This window comes from Rhinoderma darwinii, chromosome 2 (assembly GCF_050947455.1).
Source record: "Rhinoderma darwinii isolate aRhiDar2 chromosome 2, aRhiDar2.hap1, whole genome shotgun sequence".
NCBI lineage: Eukaryota > Metazoa > Chordata > Amphibia > Anura > Rhinodermatidae > Rhinoderma > Rhinoderma darwinii.
The window spans coordinates 200,598,048-200,621,111 of NC_134688.1; the positions used below are offsets into that span (position 1 = coordinate 200,598,048).

Genomic DNA, 23,064 nt, shown 5'->3' on the forward strand with positions numbered 1-23,064 from the left:
ACAAGTAGCCTTACACGGGTCGGCATGCTAAAATTGGATCAGCCACTGGAAAGACCTGCTGACGCCACTTAAGAGGAAGAAACTCCAAGCAGGAAAGAACAAGAAATCTGCGGTTCATGGACTTTGAGGTTTTCAAATGAGCTTTGTTCGTTTGATGAGCTTTGAGGCTTCGTTCTATGGACTGTGAGTTTATTTCAACCCCGTTCTATGGACTATGAAGGTTTCTTCGTTCTATGGACTATGAAGGTTTCATTTCAACTTCGTCTGATGAGCTTCGAGGCTTCGTTCTACGGACTATGAAGGTTTCTCCGTTCTATGGACTATGAAGGTTTCATTTCAACTTCATCTGATGAGCTTCGAGGCTTCGTTCTATGGACTGTGAGTTTTATCTCAACTTCGTTCTATGGACTAGGAGATTTAATTTCATCTTCATTCTGTGAACTTTGAGGTTTCGTTTCTTTGGACACTAGACTCCAGAGTCAGAGGACTGGCGGGAAGGTGTCCTTGAGGAGATAGCTGATGTTGAATATCTAGGTCTAATAGTATACCTCCTTCCATCTCAGACCATTACAAGTAACCGGGGAGGTTGAGGGGGTAAATAGAACCCTACAAACACTTCCCCAAATTGCATTGTCGAGTCCCCGACAACAGGGGGATTGTAAAGGGAAGTGTCCATATATATGTGTGTGTGTATGTGTGTGTATATATATATATATGTATGTATATATTATGTATGTATACAGTGTATGTGTGTATGTATATATATATATATATATCTACACACACACATACATTATATGTACTATACATACACATATATCATGAGCCAGGGCTGTAACAACAACAGCCCTGGTCATGAATACGGTTGGAAGCAGAGCAGGACAATTAGCATGTCCCTGCTTTGTTAGGAAACCATGGAGACAAGGGATAGTTATCCCCTGTCTCCATTTCAAGTCTCCTGCGCACACGGACTGTCTTGTGCGGGCTCTCATGAGTCGGCTGGTGATACATTATCACCATGCCGACCCATGCTAGCCTAGAGCAAGCGCCACACTCCCCGCTGCGAGCGTACCGACAGGGTTAAATAGCCCTGCGTCGGTACGCTCAGGAGCCGAGGCAAGCTGAAGATGATCAGCTGAGAGCTGCCTTCACACACCACCGACGGCTCACCTCTCTCTCTCTCTCTCTCTCCTCCAAAGACCTGGGTTCCTGCTGCTGCCTCTGCTGCTCCACAAAGTCACGCTAAGTATCAAGTGTAGCAGCAGCTACACTTAACCCTGTCTCCTCCTGCTGTAACCCTTGCTTCCCTGAGTTAACCCTTACTTCCCTGAGTTACACAGTAACCCATTCCCCTTGTTCCTCCTTATCCCGTATTAACCCTTAGTGTATAGGGAAAGTTATATTAGGAGGGAGTGGGATAGAGATAGAGAGCGTGTGAGAATCACAAGTAACTTATGTGTATTGTGTTGTAACATAACTGTATTCTGTGTATGTTTAGGTAAGTGGGTGGCGGTATAATATTGTGATACCGTGTTTATACTGTACTGTGATTAGTTACTGTATTATACATATGAGAGTGATTACTGTATGTTAATAAATATTACCTTTATTTACTATACGGTCTTATTCCCTTGAGTAGCCGCTAAAGCAATTAGATCGACGTTAGTATAAGGAAAAGGTAGGGGAACTAGGCATAACCCTAATGACCCTGATTATAAAGGCGGTAGTAATAGTGGGTACCACTAGCCAGTGAATCCCGCTATTACCCCACCCCCTTTAACACAGTGTATCAGAGCTGTCAGCTACTCACGGACAGCAAGCATAGTGGGTCCTGACTTCGTCAGGACCCACTAGGCTTCCGTCGATGACAGAACCAGACGCCATTGTTTGGTGTCCGGTTGCCATAGTCAACGATTGTAGCTTAACCCCTAAAAAGCCGCGATCACTATTGAACATGGCTTTTCAGGGGTTAATCAGCGGGGACACAGCGATGGGTCCCCGCTATAGGAGCTGCGGCAGCTGCTGTATAAGACAGCAGCTGTCACAGCTCCTGCATTTGTCGGGAGGACCGCCGAAATGGCCGTTACTCCCGCGACATACTATTCCGTTGCTGAGCGCGAACGTATTGGTTATCGCGATGGAATAGTAGGTCGCTGAGCGCGAAGGGGTTAAAGGGAAGGGGTCATGAAATTTTTTATATCATATTGCTTTAAATAGGATATTAATATAAATTTTATTTATTTGTGTTCTCATGTTCTACTTTTTACTAGGTTCTTACTTTTACTTCTCTATAGGGGCTGCCATTTTTTTTTCATCTCTGTATGTGTCAAATAACGACACATACAGAGATGGAATACGGCACATACAACCGCATAGAGAATGCGAAAGGGAGCCGTTCCATTCTCTGACGCATACGCTGTCTGTGTGGGAACAGAGCGAAATCCGGCGCCATTTTCCGGCCATATGTTCAAGGAAGCGAAGGCGCAAGGAATAGGAGCGGAGGCAGCGGCAGGAAATTTATGTTCGTGTATGTGATGTGTGTATTATGTTCATGTTATACTGTCTGCTGAGCCCTGTATCTAACCCTACTACACTGTACAATCGCTCAGAAAACAGCAGGACACAGTGTAGGAGGTTTGAAGATTCAAACCCCTCCGTCTCCTGGCACTAGCCAGAATAAGGGAGGGGGGATTGTGTGAGGACACTAGAGAGTGTGTCCACCCCAAATTTGCAACATAAATCAATGAGGTTGCTTTACCACATTGACCATGCTGCAATTTTGGGAACTGCTCTCTCTAGTGCCCAGCACATGGACATGTTATAAATTTATGATATTTCCTACCTTGTGAAAAAATAAAACAATGTGTAATCACTTAAGTAATTGTTTAACTAAAAAAAAATTTCTAGCGACACACTTTCACTTTAAGATGTCAAATATCAAAGCCCCCGCTGACCAGCACCGCAGGAATACATTCTGACGGCTCTTCTCTGCTAGTCAGTGTAGTAGAAAGGCGCAGCATTGCACATGCTCCGATTCTCCACTGACAAGAGCATAAGACATAGGATCATTCGCATAATCAATGCGCGGCTCTGTAAACAGGGACTGAGCAAGGGAGCTACTGAACATGCTTGTCCGCCAGATGCCAATGGTATACAAAGACTGCGGGGGCAAAATAAACTTCAGGGGGTGCTGCCACTTCCACCAATGTAAGATAAATTCAGCACTCAAAAAATGTTTAATGGATTAAAATTGCAAACATACTTAGGGTGTATTTAGGCATTGCAGTTGAGGTGTGGTTAAAGCGCAATACGTTTTTACCGCTGTTTGGTGCATTTTTCACCGCAACCGAATAGAAAAACTTACCAAATAGTGGTAAATATTGGATTTTATTAGGTTAAATGAAATACAATTATTTTCATCGGATAACCCCTTTAAAATATTAATTTCGATACGGATGGTATGGGGTCATCTTTTGACCCCTTTCCGACATTTGACCTAACTGTACATAACGGCCAGGAAGGGAGAGTATGGAGCATGCTCACGGGTTGAGCCCCCTCCATACTTAGGAGGTGTCAGCTGTTTGTTACAGCTAACACTTCACTGTAACGGCCGCGATCATAGAAAACTAAGATACTGGCGGTTTAACCACTAAGATGCCACGGTCAATAGCGACCATGACATCTAAGTTGTTAGAAAGATAGAGGGCGGCCTCAGTCACCCCATTGACTCCCTGCAACACTGGATGCAGATTGTGGTCATGACAGCCTGAGAGCCCCTGAAGAAAGTATTTAAAGTGTACTGCACCAGTAATCAAACAAATAGACTACTGAAGTCCCCTAGGGAATAAAAAAATAAAAAAAAAGAGTTAAAAAACTAATATTTTCCTTTTTTTTACATTACTGAAAAGGTTAAAAAAAACACCCCTTTTCAAATACTTAGAAAAAAAAAAGAAAGTAAAACATAATTGGTATCGCCGCATCTGTAAAAATCACAACTATTCTAATATAAAATAATTTAACACAGTATGAACAAGTAAAACAGCAGAATTGCCGTTTTTGGTCACCATAGATCCCTAAGAAAACAGAATAGAAAGTGATGAAAAAGTCATATGCACCTCAAGCACTCTTAAAATAAAAACTCAAAAAAAAAAATCAAAAGCTACAGCCTGCCCTGCAAAAAACGAGCCGTCATACGACGGAAAATTTAAAATGCTATGTATCTCCGAATGTGGCATCACAAAATTATTTTTATTTTTTTAAAGAAAATGTTTTTTTCTTTGTAAAACAAATAAAGAAGGACATACAATTTTGGTATTGCCGTAATCGTATTAAAAGCTATGTGCACATTTGAAATAATTTATTTTTTTTGAATGAAAATGTCTTAGTGCAACTTTCAAAATACTTATTACATATTTTATTTTTTTACTTTTTCAGATACAGCGGCCTTGTATTTTGTATACAGAGCAGGTGTATTGTGCGCTTAGACCTGGTCCACGGGACTGACACGCAGGATGCACTTGTAATCGATCACAGTTATGAACTTAGATGTGATCGGTAACCGCTCGATCCTGCGTGAACCAGCAGACACTGAACCAGTCAGTCCCGCGAACCTGACAGATACAGGTTTCAGCGCTAGATACAGCTGCCCTGTATACAGTATACAAAGCAGCTGTATCTCAAAAAGTAAAAATAATTTTTAATAAAAAGTATTTTTAAAGTTGCACCAATCACACTGATACATTTTTATTACAAAAAAAAAAAGACTGCAAAGGTGTACATAGCCTTTAACTTACAGAATAAAGTTAACATGTCATTTTTACGACATTGTGAATGCTGTAAAAATGAAACCGAAAAACAAAGAATTTTTCATTTTTAGTTTCCTAGTGCATTATATGGTACAATAAATAGTGTTACTTAAAACGACAACTCTTCCCACAAAAAAACAAGCCCTCATATAGCTATGTCACCGGAAAAAAAAAAAAGAAGTTATGTCTTTTGGAACACGGGTAGAAAAAAATTGCCAAACAAGATTGCATTATCCAGTGTGCTGGTTATGAAGGCGTGGTTGTGACAACCTCTCATTAAAAGACAGTGGATGTAGTCTTTAACCACTTGCCACTGCAGCCATTTTTTGGTCTTTCATTTTCAGAGTAAATAATAAAGGGATATTTATAGTAAAAATGTTTAAGTATTTTATTCACTGCTATAATGTATCCCTTGTACCTTGTAACATAAGTGCACATTTGTGACATCTAGATGGACAATGTGACAACCAGAAATGGTAGCCATTACATTACCCAGAGAATGTTACAGGAAACTGCTGGAGAGGAAGTGATTGTGGAAGGACATGCATGGAAATAATCAATAGTTTTATTTAAAAAAATCCATAGTAAGCAATACTGAATCTGTAAGCAATACTGAAATGGCTACAACATATTAGATTACCACTTAGATTAAGTCTAATTTCTTTATTTTAATCATGGAACTTTACTTAAAAACTCAGCTTTCCTGGAGTGTCTATTTTAGCAAATTTCTTGCATTTCTGAAGAATGTTTTTTCGTCTGTTTTAGAACTCTATTTATACATAGTCGGGTATAAGCCAAAATTGTGAACTTGGTGTTACTATTCCCCTTGTTAATTAAATGTGTCCCTAAACAATCTGACCACGTCCATCAGTGCTGACAACGTCCAACGGTGTAAAGACATGCCCCATTGACCAGATAAATGGTAACACCCTATTGACAATTTTAATCATACATTTCCAGGAGAAATAAAGGAACGACTCAATGTAGCGTTCTTAGAAAGAATGCGCCCCAATTATTTCCTGCAATGCACATATTTACTAAAACAGACAATAAAGGAGAACTTACATAAAGCATTTTTCATTGAAAAATTACAGAAATCAATAATAAACCATGTTACATATTGTAAAAAGAAGGAGCACAAAAGAAGGAGCACAAAAGAGGGACATTGCTTTATAAGTAACATAATTGCGTGCTTTATTGATATACAGAGTAAAGCATTATATAATACAATAGTAAGGCATATTTTTGGTGAACTTGATATGTTGTGAAAATGCAGGAATAAAATAAAAAATATGTATATAAAAATAATTAGTAAAAGTTGACAGTGTTGGATGTTAAAACACAACTTCATATGATGGCCAAGGTAATGTCAGAACATGCCAAATGCGGATGTCATGGATTAACATGGAGGAACTTTTTGCAGTATAATACTATGTTTTGTAAAAACATAAAATTTCTAAATAAGGTTGAAACCAAATGAAAAGCTTCTCCTTTTTATTTAGTGTAGAAATATATATTTGAAAGAGACACTCTAAAACTAATGCATATTAGAGAAACCAAAATGAACCACTCAAACCGTGCAAATTCTTTTTTTGTTTTCAAAACCAAGTCTGGCGCACACACACTACAGTCTGTAAAACAAAATGAGAGGATGACCATTACATGAACCTTATCGGACATCTGGGAAGAACGAGGCAATCCCTTAGAAGACGAAAGCTTTTGATATATGTATTAAGAAAACAATAGATTTTTAATGTGAAGGGGAGTCAAGACCATTTCATTAAGTTTGTAATAAACGTTTTATATTCTAACATATTGAATAAAATAGAAGCCATGTTGAAGGCAAATTAAAATGTTCTGATTTAGGGGCATATAACACAAACATGTAAAAACGAAGAACAAAAAAATGAATTATGAATAACTTCAATTATAGGGGATGTAGAAGATCAAAAAAAACCTGGCTACTTTTTTTTTTCCCCCACAAACAGAACCACTCTAGTCAATGGGCTCTGAGTGGTATTGCAACTCCGCCCTATTCATTTGAATAAAAGGGTGATGTTTTTGGAGGAAGGAAGAAACGTTATTTAAATCTCAAACTCCTATAGAAACATTTTTAAAGGTTATATTCACTTGAATACATGAGAAAAAAAATAATAATATATATATATATATATATATATATAGTTCCGTTGCACGATGGACACCCCCGGCAGCCAACGGAACCCATTGACTTTAATGGGTTCAGTTGCTCCGTCTGGGTGGCCATGGTTTTACTAGAGACAATAGAACTATTGTCTCCGATAATATCGGCTGGATCTGCGACAGAGGCCCCTAACGGAATCTCCAACGCAGATGTGAATGAGGCCTTAATTTGTTTCCCAATGTTTGTTTATATATATATATATATATAGTAACTAAAGTAACTTCCCCACCTACCTATTGACATAATTACAGGCCGCTGTTTACTGCAGCCTATATTCTACCTGTGGCACAGGATACACATTCGGTAGTGTTTTTTCCACAATTACTATTCCAATTAGTAATTTTAATTAAATAAACAGATATTAATTCATTATTAGACTATCACGCATGTGGTTGTGAAATTAACTCCACATAATAAGCTGCATAAATACTAAAATAAGCTGAAGCATGAAACCTGATGTGTGAGAGCACATCTACAATCTGGGCTTTGGACATTCAGTAGCATCATTCTAGACCATGCTCATTAGCAGAGTGTCTGCCACCGTTTTATATGGTGCTTTTTGTGGGCAATGAACTCAACAGCATGAAAAAATACACAACGATGATACTAAAAAATAAAAACTGAGCGGATGAGAGAAAAATAATGACTTGTGACACGCAACGATGATCTCACTTTTCAAGTGTTGATTACAGGAACATGGAAGTTTCATTTATGTATCTTTGCTTATTGGGTGTATTTTTAAGCCAATTAACTTTTTATATGTAACGTCTTCGCTATATTATTGCTCCATAACCTGAAATAATTGGGAACATATACCAAACAGGATTGATGGTAACCTTTCATAAATTAAAATGTTACAAAAAAACAAAAACATCTCAGAAGAAATATATGTGGGGAGTAAACATTCAGTAGTAAAACGGTGTGCTTAAAAAAAAAAACAACTTATAAGAAAACCCTGTATATGGGTTTGTATACACAAATATATATGCTTTAGACAAGCTAAAGAGTAAGACCAAAATTATATTATTAAAGATTCTCAATTTAACTTGGGCTGCACCTTTATTGTAGGTAATTAATAAATATCTATTCTACATGATTTGTTTTATCAATGGCCATGGAGATTGAGAAAGTGGTAAATGTTTTGCACAAATGTTCAAACACCACAGAACGCAGTGAGGTAGATGTAACATGGATTGCCATGTTTGACGACATAATAATAATTATTAAAACGAATAAAATCAGGAATCCTGTATGACCCAATGGGTTGTCCGTAGCACAATATCCCTTGTATATATTGATAGAACCTATATATGCAAGGCAACAAGTGAAGAGCGCCATGTGGAGTACTTTAAATGTCTGTAACACTGCTATCAAATAGCGGTCACGATTCTCTGACTTGTTAACAGAACAGCGAAACAGATGGAAGCATCTGGGGCACCAGATATAAGGCTATAGTTTACATACTGATGTGTGGACTGTTAAAGATAAACACAGTTGTAGCTTTTGTACCCTGTTTCAAAGTGTTGACATGTTGAGATGCAGCTGATCTAAAAACGCAGATGGGAAGCCAAGAACATATCTGATGAAAATGGAATCTCCTGATTGCCTTTACTGGAGAGCTATCATTTTTCGCGAACTCCGTTAAAGCAATTCACTTTCCAACTGCTCTGCAGCTCGAATGACAGGGCAAAAATAAGTAAATCGCCACAATTTTTTGTTTTCACAAGCAGCAATCCCCTACTTTCAGCCTAAGTGGTAATGGTGATCCTGGTAATTAGTTGGTTAGTCACTTACAATGACTGTTCCCAATAACAGAGAACATCAGGAAATGCAGGTGGGACTGACACGGACACACACTTTTCCCATCTTTTTCTAGTACCAAAAGAAATGATATTTCCAAAGTGCCAGTGTGCAGATTTGACAGGTGAACTCTAACAGGAATATCTTGCAGAAATGGGAGTAAAACAGCATTATAGCCAGAGTACGTTTGTTTTGTTTTTTACCCCATTTAATATTAAAAAAAAATTATAATCTTTTGATTACGGACATTACTGGTAACCTCGAAAAGTGACATTAGTATTACGTTAATTTATATAAGATACTTTAATGGGTCATTTATTTTACAGGAACAACCACCCACCTAGATTGCAGTGCAATACCTTCAATATACAAAATTATTAATTTCCCAATTCTGAGGCAAACTGCACTGGCTATCTGGATGCACACTGTATTATTGCTTAGCCAAATTGAACTGAATCCCTACCATTGTCTATATCTTCAGAAAATGTTTTATATAAATCTTCCTAAATGAAATCACCTTTTTTCATTTTCCCTTATCTTTCAGTTATTTTTACTATGTGCAGTGTAGAAAAACAATAAGTTGATATTTGAAGATAATCTACAGACTAGATGCTGTTGACAATCCAAATATTATTGTGTCTATACAGCCAATATATGTCCGTATACAAAAGGTATAGTCTTGTCAATGGACTGTGGGGTCTGAATGGCTTAACACCACATGAAAACTCATTGCAGCCCAGTACATAGCGTTAATGGGTCAGGGTGCATGAATTAGTCATATGTTAATCAACTGGGATGCAGGGAATATTAAGTTCGAATGAGCTAGTTTAGCCTACAGCTATCAACAGCAGCTATATTATTTATTGAGGATTTCCAGGTAAAGAAAGGATATATATTTAATATACCGCAGGGTAAGATTCTGTTCACACTGGTGTCATGACATCCAGTTTTTACTTTTTTTGACAGTTTAAAGGATTTTTACCACCACATTGACTTAAAATAGGTCTATTGTTTTTACTGGAAAATATTGCACAGAATGCTACGCTATTCTGACAGTCAAAAAGGAATTGAAAGCTGCCAGAAAAGTCATGAGAAGAGCCTCAAAAGCAAATGAAAAATAGGGGAAACCAGCAAAAAGGTAATGGAGATGTATTAAAAGCCGATAAGTTTTACATTTACTAATAATGTAGCCAAACCTAGGCAATAGAGAGATTAGGCAATTACTTGGGCACACCCACATATTCCTATAAAAAGTTCAAAAAGTTGAACATTCAAAATGGACAGTGCCCACCAAGGGACTGCTACATTGTGGTATTCTTGTTGTACAGAAGGCATGTTAAAATCTTACCTTGCCTTACAAGGCTTGGAAATATATACACACATTAGCATGTCCGGCCTCTCATGACCAGCATAAACACATCATTAGCAGACTAGTCGAAACATGGACTGCTCTTCTGTAAGTTAGAGGTTAAATCTGGATGCCCAGGTCATACATTCTCCCATGTTAAATATGAATTTACAAACAGAATATGGGTGTCAAAATATGTAATAAAACAAAATATTGAACTCAGTCTTAAAAACATGGAAAAAAAAAATCAAATCATTCTTGATGCTAGACACTGAGCCCATGGGGCTGAACATTATCTGTGTTAATCTGTAGCAGTTGCCTGCACACCAATGAAACAGTCATTTTGTGGGTTTAACCAATTTTTTTAACTCATTAACTCACTAGAGTCAAAAGTCACTAGTTCATAGACCTAATTCTTCTGAATACAGGTTGAGCCCAAAAAATGTGTGCCCCCAGAGTAGTCATGCAACAGTCCGCGCCACAGCTACAAACATCTGTGTTAGCCTTTGGATTTTCCAAGTATAGACAAGTAGCTTCAACAGGACAACCTAGTTCTCGAAAAGATTTTTCAATGTTGACTGCACAGAGTTTTTAATAAAATAAAAAGTTGCATTCAAATTCTTGATGTGGGACTTGGCCATTTCCATTGCTCTTCTGATAACAAACGTGTCTGTAGCAGATGGACCATATGTCAGTATCATATTTGGTGCTATAACTCGTGTTCTTCAATACACAAGAAAAATGACACTTAACATGGATATTGTTGAGCTACAGTTACAAAGCCAATGTGATTCTAAACTCAATGAACTGATTTTTTTTTTTTTTAAAACCTTTTTAAAGGGATTTTTTTTATAAACATTTTCTTCTTTATAAAGCACACTTTAGTTTACAATCTTTCATTATAACTGATATAAATTTTTTTAAACAACCCAAAATTGCCCTCCATAAAAAGAAATGGCAAGTTTTTTTAAGCTTTAAGATTTTACATGTAGTTTTCTTATTGGTTTTGTACAATTGCATAGACATTTAAAATCTGCCATTGTTACCAAAACAATAACAGATTTAAGAAACTACTGAAATCTACAGTATAGTACCACTACCCTTCACAAAAATATAGATATTTTCTTGTAAACTCTTACAGTCTAATCCCCTTTTTGTTGTACGAAGATAGTATATAAAAACACATGCGGTGTGTAGGGAGTTGTCAATCCAACACCTCGTCTTCAGTCATAACTGTGACTAACGTTTCCATCGCTCTTCCCAAATCATCCGCCATGTGGAAGAGATTTCCTACATTGTTTCCTGCAGAAAAAAACCATAAAATAAACCATTATTAATAGAACAAATATACAATAATAAATCGTTAAGACCATATGATAATAATGTACATCAGGCAAGAAAAGGCTAATTAATCTATTTTCGATAATATAGGAGTAACTTTTTACACAAGTGAATATTATCTTAAAATCAAAAAATACATTTTCAATGAAAAAAAAAAAAAGGAATTAGTGTTAAAATGGGAATAGTGAGTTTAAATAAAGATGCATTGTTAATTGTAGTTACAGTCCAGTAATACAAAAATTATTTAGTGAACCTCTGTTGGGGCTAGCACACAACAAACACATAGGGTCAAAACTTTGGCGATTATTTTTGAAAACTAGTGCACAGGAAAACCAGTGGTGCCAGGTAAACAGATGGCAGTGCAGATCAATCAGATGCCCGATTTAATTTTAAATCTTGAAAATAGCAGCTGAAACATCATTGGCTGATATGGACCAATCAGCGTCATACACTTCTCTCCATTCATTTATACTGCAGATAACGCTATCGCTATCTGCAGCCTCATAAACACACATTAACATTACTGCAGTGTCCTGATCATGAATATACATTACCTCCAGCCAGGACGTGATGTGTATTCAGAATCCTGACCACTTCTGTAGCATCTCTGATTTACAGCACAGCAGGTGTAGTCTCGCGAGATTACGCTGTAAGCGGTCATTCACAGAGAGATCTCGCTGTGCTGTGTTGTAGTCTCGCAGAGACGTGCAGAGAAGTGGTCAGGATTCAGAATACACATCTCGACCTGGCTGGAGGTAATGTATATTCATTATCAGGACACTGCAGTAGTGTGTGTGTGTGTGTGTGTGTATGTGTGTGTGTATGTGTGTATGTGTGTATGTGTGTATGTGTGTATGTGTGTGTATATGAGGCTGGAGATAGCGATATATATAGCTATCTGCAGTGTAAATGAATGGAGAGAAGTGTATGACGCCGATTGGTCAGCGTCATACACTTCTCTCCACAACGCCCACTTGGTCATATAGTAAAAGACGCCCAGTTGTCCATTGAGAAACTCATTAGCATAAAACTAATATAGGTCATAACTCAGTCAAAAATGATCGTTTTTCTAAATAGAAAACACTTCTGTAATCTACATTACAGCGCCGATCACATCATGTACAATATAGGCCACTTCTAATGTGGTGACAGAGCCTCTTTAAATAGGGTCCTTTTCTGTTTAGTGTCAGCCAAGCCATTCAATGCGTATACACTATACAAGAATGAATGGCGTGGGATATTGTTTATCGACACCATCATATTTTACAATATGCGAGAAGGTGATCTACCAAAGCCCATCTCCTTTGCTGCCGTAATCATTTATGACACATCTATATATTTATATGATATCCATACAAGTAGAATAACTGATGGGTGGCCAGTTTATAAGTTTACATTAAAAGAAATGTATGATGCCATAATAACATGGTAAAGCAGGATGTGGAATTATAGCTCCGTGCAACAGGATATTTAAATTTCATGCAGACACAAAAGACGCAATGATTAAGGGGTCAGAATGCTGTATATGGTAAACTTCATAAAGGTTATTAGTAGATAGCACAATATGAAAACCACATGAAACATATATATATATATATATACATATATATATAAATATAATCACATGCGACACTATGTAAATGTTAATGGCGACTGGATTAATTTGTATACCTCTCAACACGTCCAACAAATAGTGAAAGTATATAAGATTATCTCTGTTTATCCTCCTTAGAAATACCTATCAAAGCAATAAACACCTTCTTAAAGGAAAACCCTTTAAGAAAGCCGATTGTTTCCTTTATTGGCATATTAATTTATCATAATGCAGAATTACACAGTACAATGCACACCCTGCTTAAGTGTTGCTGTGGATGGCAGCAAATATATATCACATCTACAATATTATACCCGCTTCCAGAGAATTAAGGGATTCATTATTTGTGACCAAAGTAAATGGATTGGGAAGAGAAATCGCCAAATGAGCCAGGACATTACAACTACATCTCAATTCATTCTGGGCAAAATGATATCATGAATACTCAAGCTTTCCCAAAGGCTTGCCATTATCCTACTACTCGTTGAGAGGTAGTAAATGTTGGCATGTTAGAGCACTCTTGTAAAACGCACTCGGCTAAAGAGACTGCTAGCTGCATAAATGCCAGGCGAGGGATGTGAAATGTGACAGACACAAGCTGGATGGCAGCAAGCCCAGTCCTCACTAACCTCTCTCATTTGCTTTCCAGGGACAGTTCTTCCTTTTGTAATGAGAGTAAGAAGTGGATGTAGAAGAAAGAAGAAAAAGGAGAAAACCAGTGATAAATATGACAGTTAACACTGTAAGATTAAAGACCTGTTCACAAAGATTTACCTCCACTGGCAGCTACAGCAGAGCTGCAATAGTGGCCAAGCTACAGAGGGAAGACATTCACATTTACTCAGAGATGTCATAATGAAGAACGGTTTTACACGTGATTACTGAATGAAAAAGTCAAGGATTTACTTCACTCAAAACATCACTGCAGCTAACCTTAGTATCCCGTTCCCTGCATGTCATTCTCTGGATCCATGAAATTTAGTTATGGGGAGTTGTTGGGAAAGAAAACACATCTTTTCAAACAAAATAGAGGCTCTGAACTGTTAAAAAGATAAAGGGGTCTTCCAGGATCTTTTTTTTTTATTTTTTATTTAGCACTCTTAGTCTTAAAAAATATGTTTGTAAAAAAAAAAAAAAAACAACACCCTCCAGCGCACAATAAATGGAGTACCGCTGCATGTAAACATAGTGGCGCTCAAGTCCATACATAGCTCTTCTCCCCCACGGTCCGTGCAATGTACGAGACACACACACTCTTACAGGCTTTCCCCACTGTAGCAGTGTCACAAATGTGACAATTGCAGTAGGGAAAGCCTCTCTTTGCAATGTCTATAGGTAGGGATTTTTTTTTTCCTTTAAAAACATAAAATATTGAAGAGCCTTTTTAATGTGCAAGGATAAAAGAAACTACACCTATGTCAAGAACGGAAGCCCCCCGAACCTCTATCCCACCCATTGAGGGTACTGCCGCATCCTGGAGGGGAGTTCTGTCTAATAGGAATTACAGAAAAAGCCGAGTAAGCATGCACTCCTGTTTACGTAACTCCCATATACAGAGGGCTCTATGAGGGGCACCATCTACAGAGGGCTCTATGAGGGGCACCATCTACAGAGGGCTCTATGAGTTGCACCATCTACAGAGGGCTCTATGAGGGGCACCATCTACAGAGGGCTCTATGAGGGGCACCATCTACAGAGGGCTCTATGAGGGGCACCATCTACAGAGGGCTCTATGAGGGGCACCATCTACAGAGGGCTCCATGAGGGGCACCATCTACAGAGGGCTCCATGAGGGGCACCATCTACAGAGGGCTCCATGAGGGGCACCATCTACAGAGGGCTCCATGAGGGGCACCATCTACAGAGGGCTCCATGAGGGGCACCATCTACAGAGGGCTCCATGAGGGGCACCATCTACAGAGGGCTCCATGAGGGGCACCATTTACAGAGGGCTCTATGAGAGGCACCATCTACAGAGGGCTCTATGAGGGGCACCATCTACAGAGGGCTCTATGAGGGGCACCATCTACAGAGGGCTCTATGAGGGGCACCATCTACAGAGGGCTCTATGAGGGGCACCATCTACAGAGGGCTCTATGAGGGGCACCATCTACAGAGGGCTCTATGAGGGGCACCATCTACAGAGGGCTCTATGAGGGGCACCATCCACAGAGGGCTCTATGAGGGGCACCATCTACAGAGGGCTCTATGAGGGGCACCATCTACAGAGGGCTCTATGAGGGGCACTATCTACAGAGGGCTCTATGAGGGGCACTTTCTACAGAGGGCTCTATGAGGGGCACTATCTACAGAGGGCTCTATGAGGGGCACTATCTACAGAGGGCTCTATGAGGGGCACTATCTACAAAGGGCTCTATGAGGGGCACTATCTACAAAGGGCTCTATGAGGGGCACTATCTACAAAGGGCACTGTGTGTGTGGTGCTTTACTTTACAGCGTTTCTAATCGTACCATACACGGTGTTCATAAATAAAATTGTCATTCATGGGGACATTATGGTACTATTATATGTATGTTGCTATTATATTCAGGGTCACCGTGTATAGTACTATTATATTCAGGGGTGCAGTGTATGACACTATTATATTCAGGGGCATAGAGTGTGGCACCATGAACATTTTAATCTTGGTTTATAGGTGCGGAAATGTTGGAAAAGTAAGCAGCCAAAGACATCTGAGCAGCAAACGCTGCAGAAATGGGTCGTGGTCAGGAGTCGTCGTCATGGAGGTCTGGATCGGATAGAAAAGAGAAAGAACGACTCCAATCTGAGAAGAGATCACCTGTGAGTCACTAAATGTAAATATTTATTCTGAACAGAAGGCAAATGTATCTCTCTCTCTCTCCCTCCCTCCCTCCAAAGATGAAGTACTCCGGGTGCCATACAAACATGGACATCATAAGACAAACTGTTACCACGTATGTGACATAAATCAATCAGTTAATTAAACGTGCATTTCAATGTGACCCTTTCCCGGACTTGCTTTGCAAAGATAATTTATCTGTGGCGCATACAAGGCTACTGAACACCACCTTTGGGGGGGGGGGGGGTGCACGTAGGAGAGACATCGGCTACTAAACACAAGATGGGGGGCACACAGGAGAGAGAGGCTACAGAACACCAGCTTGTTGGGGGTGCACACAGGCGAGAGAGAGCTGGCAACTTTTTCTAACTCTTCTTTTACAGAGTGGTTACTGAACACCTTGTGGCACTGATCACCAGGAGAGAGAGAGAGCAGTACTGCATTGTGTGCTCGCCAAGGGTTTTTAGAAGCGACAAAGACCGTGAAGCACTGCTCTCTTTCCTGGTGACCAGCAAAAACCAAGTGCATAATGAAGCGCCGCTCTCTCTCCCTGTGTTCAGCGCCGTCAAGTGCACAGCAGCACTGGACACTAGGAGAAGGAAGTGTACCAGCAAACCATGCCCTGCATACCGGCCGTGCCACCAGTGCCATAGTTTGCTGACCCCTGGTGTAAAATATCAGTATGGTGAATCCCCGATCATTTTTATATATAGATACAAAAGTACACAAAAATATATACCATAAAGCGGATAGCAAGCGGTATTTTGCGCAGCATACTGTATATAGTATTATATTACAAGTGGGTAACTCATTTTACAAGCAAGAAACAAAATAACCATACCAACCCATAATGTAGTATAAAAACAGAGAAACAGACTGGCATCCGCTCCAATCCGGTGTTTTTATGTACTGAGCTTGGTTCTGGTACTGTATATAGGTATTGAGTTTTGTTCTGGTACTGTATATATGTACTGAGCTTGGTACTGCATATATGAACTGAGCTTTGTTCTGGTATTGTATATATGTACGGAGTTTGGTTCTGGTGCTGTATGTATGTACTAAGTTTGGATTTGGTGCTGTATATATGTACTGAGCTTGGTTCTGGCACCGTGTCTGCATTAGCAGGGAGATTTATTGCGGCTTACTGCGCATGCCGCACTGTCCTCCACCCTTCCTTACTAAATGGGCTGAGCATGCTTAGGATATTGAATGTGCGCAAATAGGTCTAGACTTAAAGAGGCTGTCACCAGATTATAAAATCCCTATCTCCTATTGAATGTGATCGGCGCTGCAATGTAGGTAACAGTAAAGTGCTTTTTTTTTTTTTTTTAAACGATTATTTTTGCCCAAGTTATGAGCAATTTTAGATTTATGCAAATGAGTTTTTCAATGGACAAATGGGCGTGTTTTCTCGTTTTACCAACTTGGCGTGTATTCTGTTTTTACCAACTGGGCGTGTGTACTCATTTTACCAACTGGGCGTTGTGAATAGAAGCGTATGACGCTGACCAATCATCGTCATACACTTCTCATCGTTCCCACCCAGCTTCTTTCACTGCACAGACACACAGCGTGTATTCGCGAAATCACGCTGTGACGTCACTTCCTCCCACAGGTCCTTCACCATCGCGTCGGACGAGAGAAGACACATCGGCTCCAGGCGTCTGAGATATGCTGCTGCAGATTCACCTGTACCCTCTCGAACGCCTGGAGCCGATGTGTCTTCTCTCGTCCGACGCAATTGTGAAGGACCTATGGGAGGAAGTGATGTCACAGCGTGATCTCGCTAGAACGCGCTGTGTGTCTGTGCAGTGAAAGAAGCTGGGTGGGAACGATGAGAAGTGTATGACGCCGATTGGTCAGCGTCATACACTTCTATTCACAACGGCCAGTTGGTAAAACGAGTGAACACGCCCAGTTGGTAAAAACAGAATACACGCCCAGTTGGTAAAACGAGAAAACACGCCCAGTTGTCCATTGAAAAACTCATTTGCATAAATCTAAAATTGCTCATAACTTGGGCAAAAATGATAGTTTAAAAAATAAAAACAAAAAAAAAACTTTACTATTATCTACATTGCAGCGCCTATCACATTCAATAGGAGATAGGGATTTTATAATCTGGTGACAGAGCCTCTTTAAAAGGAGGCTCTGTCACCACATTATAAGTGCCCTATCTCCTACATAAGGAGAAGGGGGCGCTATAATGTAGGTGACCACAGTGCTTTTTATGTAGAAAAACTATTTTTACCACGTTAGGAGCGATTTTTAGCTTTATGCTAATTACCTTATTAATGCCAAACTGGGCGTGTTTTTACTTTCGACCAAGTGGGCGTTGTACAGAGGAGTGTATGATGCTGACCAATCAGCGTCATGCACTTCTCCACATTCATTTAGTCAGCGCATAGTGACACTGCGTTATTCACTATGTGCTGTCTTATACTGACATAGTAACTTTACTGAAGTGTTTGGAAGGAATGTCTATTCGCTGTCTAGCCAGGACGGGATGTCTATTCCCAATCCCGACATTTCGTTAACGTTTCTGTGGTACTTACAGCAGAGCAACGCGTAATCTCCCTGTAACCTGTCACCGGTAAGAAAATGATCTTTATCACAATTTACATAATGCACCTTTCCAGCAGGTCAAGGAATAAAAAAAATTTGCGGGAGCGCTTCTTTAACTGTTTGTATTTCACTTATTCCCGATCATCCGTCAGGGTTAAATAAATGATTGAGGTGGAATGAATTACTTCTTTCTCCCTAAACAGCAGACCGTTGGCATTGACATCTGTTTTGTCAGTGTAAGGGGGGGATTCACACGAGCGTGTATTCGGTCCGTGCGGGCCGCGTGGTTTTCGCGCGCCACGCATCGACCAATACAAGTCTATGGGGCAGTACAGACAGTCCGTGCTTTTTGCGCAGCGTTTTTTCGCTGCGTACAAAACGCGACAGGTTCAATAACTCTGCGTATTTCGCGCATCACGCACCCATTGAAGTCAATGGGTGCGTGAAAACCACGCAGGTTGCACGGAAGCACTTCCGTGCGAACCGACTGAAACAGCGCACCAGCTGTCAAAAGGATGAATGTAAACAGAAAAGCACCACGTGCTTTTCTGTTTCCGAACATCCAAACGGAGTGTCTTTGAGATGAGCGAACCTGGACAAGCGAACCGAACTTCACCGGGTTCGGCCGAACTCGTTTTGGCCGAACCCGGCAAAAAAATGTCCGGTACGCGACGTCAGGACATAGTCACTGTACAGGGTGCTGAAAGAGTTAAACTGTTTCAGCACCATGGACAGTGACTTCCGATCCCAACAAACATGAACCTGTAAAAAAAAAAACGAAGTTCTGACTTACCGATAACTCCCGGCTTCTTCCTCCAGTCTGACCTCCCGGGATGACAATTCAGTCCAAGTGACAGCTGCAGCCAATCACAGGCCAAGCACAGGCTGCAGTGGTCACATGGACTGCCGCGTCATCCAGGGAGGTGGGGCCCGATGTCAAGAGAGGCGCGTCACCAAGGCAACGGCCGGGAGGGCAGATCTCTGTAAGTACGAACTTTTTCTTTTTTTTTAACAGGTTGCTGTATATTGTGTTCGGCATTCACTGTCGAGGATGCTGAAAGAGTTACTGCCGATCAGTTAGCTCTTTCAGCACCTTGGACAGTGACGGGCGTCGACTAGCCTCATCTCTATGATGGCGGCTGCGCGAAAATCACGCAGCCGCGCATCATACACGGATGACACATGCAGCTGTCAAATGGTTTTTGCACGCGCAAAACGCTGCGTTGTTTGCGCACGCAAAAACGCAACGTCCGTCTATATCTGCCCTAAAAGTGAGCTGTAGCAGATGTAACTGTGCAGTTAGCGGTAGAGTTTGGGACCTTGCATAGGAGAATATGAGAAGACACAAAAAGGTGCAAAAGAACAGTGCTAACCGTTCCAAGAATAATTATCACCTCAGAACAAATTCTCAAAGATGCTCACTTTAGAGAACAGAGCACTACGACCTCTCTGCTGAAGGATTTACAGGAGGTATAACTAATTTTATATATTTATTTATTTGACAACTGGGTGTTACCAGTGCCCTTGTCAATGAGGTGTGTCTCTACACAGTCTGAAACTAACCAGTGTTGCCGATCTAAGACTCCATGCACATGACCGTAGATTTCGTCTGTAATTACGGACCCATTCATTTCTATGGTTGATGGACACCTTCCCGCATATTTACGGGAAGGTGTCTGTGCCGTAGAAGGGCTCCGCAAAAGATAGGACATGTCCTATTTTTTGCTCTTTACGGACCGTGCTCCCATACTTTATATAAGATTACGGGCATAGTCGTGTGCATGGGGCATAAGTGTGTAGGGACGCAGTCTATTGACAGTGGAAATGGTAACGCCCAGTTGTCAACTTCTTCAGTTTTCCAAGAGGAATAACAGAGGAACCGCAAAACACAAAGCTTTAAGAAAAGATGCTCTAGAATTATTTGAGAATGCAATTAGTTACCACAAACATGTCAGAAAAGCTTAGAGGTCCTCTTTAAGAGAGCCAGCTACATCAGTCTTTGATTAGACACAGTCAGTTTTATATAATTAGAAGCTAGAGGATGAAAAAGCGGCACGGAAATGTTGAATCCTTCAACAGAGAGTTGAGTGCATTCTGTTATCTAAAGTGAGCATTTTAGGTAATTGTAGAGTATTTGGGAATAGTTGAAAAAGTAATTCCCTATACAACTTAGCATCAATAAGCATTGCTGAATGCAAAAAGAAAACCAATAAATACCAATGAAACAGGCCTGCAGTACAGTTGGAACACGGACATTGCCCTGGTCTGGCTGCAGAGATAAACCTTGCCAGCCGTCTTGACATGAATGACATTAAAACATGATTAACCACTGTTTATTCTGAAAAGGTTTTTGGGTTGGTTACCTTTCAATATATTCATCAGCATGATAAGTCTGCCATCATGATATACAATATTACAAATTAGCTTTATACTGGCCATATGGAAAAGAGCATTGGAAACAAAACTATTCTCCCCACCAGAGTTCCAGAGAGTATTCGTGAAGCTGGCCATACACTTAAGATTAGGATCGGCCTCCATCCATCTTTCACAGACATCGGCCGGTCATCATAATTTTATCTTATGTGTATGGCCAGCTATTCTCTTCTAATCTTTCATGGGAAGTAAAACTTTCCCTAATATTGTTCAGTATATTAGACTTTCTCACCATTGAAATACATTTTTTCAGTCCAAGAAAAGTAGTTCAGTTAAACCCAGAACCAATCTATTTTTTTTTCACAAGATTATCACTGTCCTTTAGACAGATGTTAATGATGCAACACAAATTCCAAACAATGGTTTTGTGGTTGTGAACACTTGGGAAACGTGATAAAAAAAATAGAATTAAAAAAAAATTCAAAAATCTTTAAATATACTAGCTTATTGTCAAAAAGATCATAACTCAACAGCAGATCAATGCAACAAATCAGAACGGATTCAGGATTGGAGCAATTGCATAAGTTGCACATCCCTTAATAGAATATTATTGTAATTAAACCCTTTAGGCCAGTTAGGAAACCGTAATATTTTATTTTAATGGCCATGTTACGGCTAAAAGACCTAGACCCCCACCGTTTTACTGAATCAAACTCCAATCACCATAGAACAAAGTTGAGTTCAGCAGAACTGCGAGGGGATATGTGTTGCGGCAGTAACGCAGATGCTACAATGCAGCCATATTACAGATATCTGAAACTAGTCTAACAGGCAGGAGTACTTCCATAACATGAAAGACTGGAAAAAGTTTAGATCCTCATTGCCTGCCTGAAATGGTCCACTTTCAGCAGCCTTATTTCTGCCAGTTCACCACAGACATAAAACCCTGAGAAAATCTGGAAAATTGTTTATTTACGATAATTGTATAATATATGTAATATAACCATATAATAGTTACTAACAACAACTTGAAAACACAGGAGATGAGAATTATTTCAAACAGGTCAAGTGGAATATTCATACAAAACAAAGTTGCACATAAAATAAAAGCTTTAAAAAAAATATATTAAAATAAAATATCATGGTTCCACACTCCCTATAATTTGGTGAGTGATCTTACAATTTTTTTTTTTTCTCTCCAATACCATTTTAGACTCAATTTGGAGTATTAGGTGGCTTTACCACTGTCAAACATGCTGTTTGGCACAACTCAAAGCATACCAAAATATTGAAAAACCCCCTTAGGCTATATTTACACGTGGCATATTTGTCGCGACTGTCCCATTCATCCTAACAGAACTTGCAGAAATCCATACATTTTCTGCAGAAACGTCCTCATTCAGATGCATGGAAGGGATTTGCTGAATGTGAACACACCATAAGAGTCTATGCAGATAGAATCAGCAGTCATGAGAACTCTTAAAACTTCTGATTGGATCAGGAGGGCACAGTCTCTTGGCCCCTATAACCGGCGGGCTGTTTGTTAGGTCTAAATGCATCGGATACCCAAAAATTAAGAAATTGCTGACATACTTAAATTAATGTAATTGGTAAATGATTTAAAGAAAATAACCCTATTCTTCATTTAATTGTAACTATACACATTTTCTTAATCTATAATCCTTACCTCTTACAGTTGGGAAAGAGTTGTTTAGCTGCTCCATGACTTCCTCTAATCCTGTGCTTGTGTCATGTGGAGGACTTAGATCATAATCACCTGAAAAAGAGAAACATAGCACTGTTCTGTGAACAAATTTGGATTAAAGCTGGGGTTACACACACAGTTATTAGCACAACATAGTTTAAAAAAGTAAGACATGTGGTGAGAAAAAAAAAGTTGCACGTGAATGAGCTATTCTAACTATTGAGAGTTTCTATTGAATATTTTGCATGACATAGTTACATAGTTACATAGTTAGTACGGCTTAAAAAAGACACATGTCCATCAAGTTCAACCAAGGGAAGGGAAAAGGGAAGGAAAAATTTCTACACATAGGAGCTAATATTTTTTTGTTCTTGGAAATGATCTAACCCTTTTTTAAAGCCATCTACTGTCCCTGCTGTGACCAGCTCCTGTGGTAGGCTATTCCATAGATTCACAGTTCTCACTGTAAAGAAGCCTTGTCGCCCCTGAAGCTTGAACCTTTTTTTCT

At 39.7% G+C, this 23,064-nt stretch overlaps 1 protein-coding gene across 7 annotated transcripts in view; it reads right to left on the minus strand.

Annotated features, from left to right (window-relative positions):
• Positions 1-5,923: 5,923 nt before the first annotated feature.
• The window catches only part of DMD (dystrophin), a 2,416,993-nt gene continuing 2,399,852 nt past the window's right edge, over positions 5,924-23,064 (minus strand). For 3 of the 7 annotated variants that reach the window (XM_075852742.1, XM_075852740.1, XM_075852736.1), the window contains 2 exons: positions 22,539-22,628; positions 5,924-11,458 (listed from right to left, as the gene is read on the minus strand). In XM_075852742.1, the coding sequence (XP_075708857.1) occupies positions 11,361-11,458; positions 22,539-22,628 (188 nt within the window). In that variant the 3' untranslated portion in view covers positions 5,924-11,360. Of the gene's footprint in view, positions 11,459-13,720; positions 13,753-22,538; positions 22,629-23,064 lie in introns of all 7 variants that reach the window. The other 4 variants (XM_075852738.1, XM_075852735.1, XM_075852737.1 and 1 more) reach the window with 3 other exon arrangements.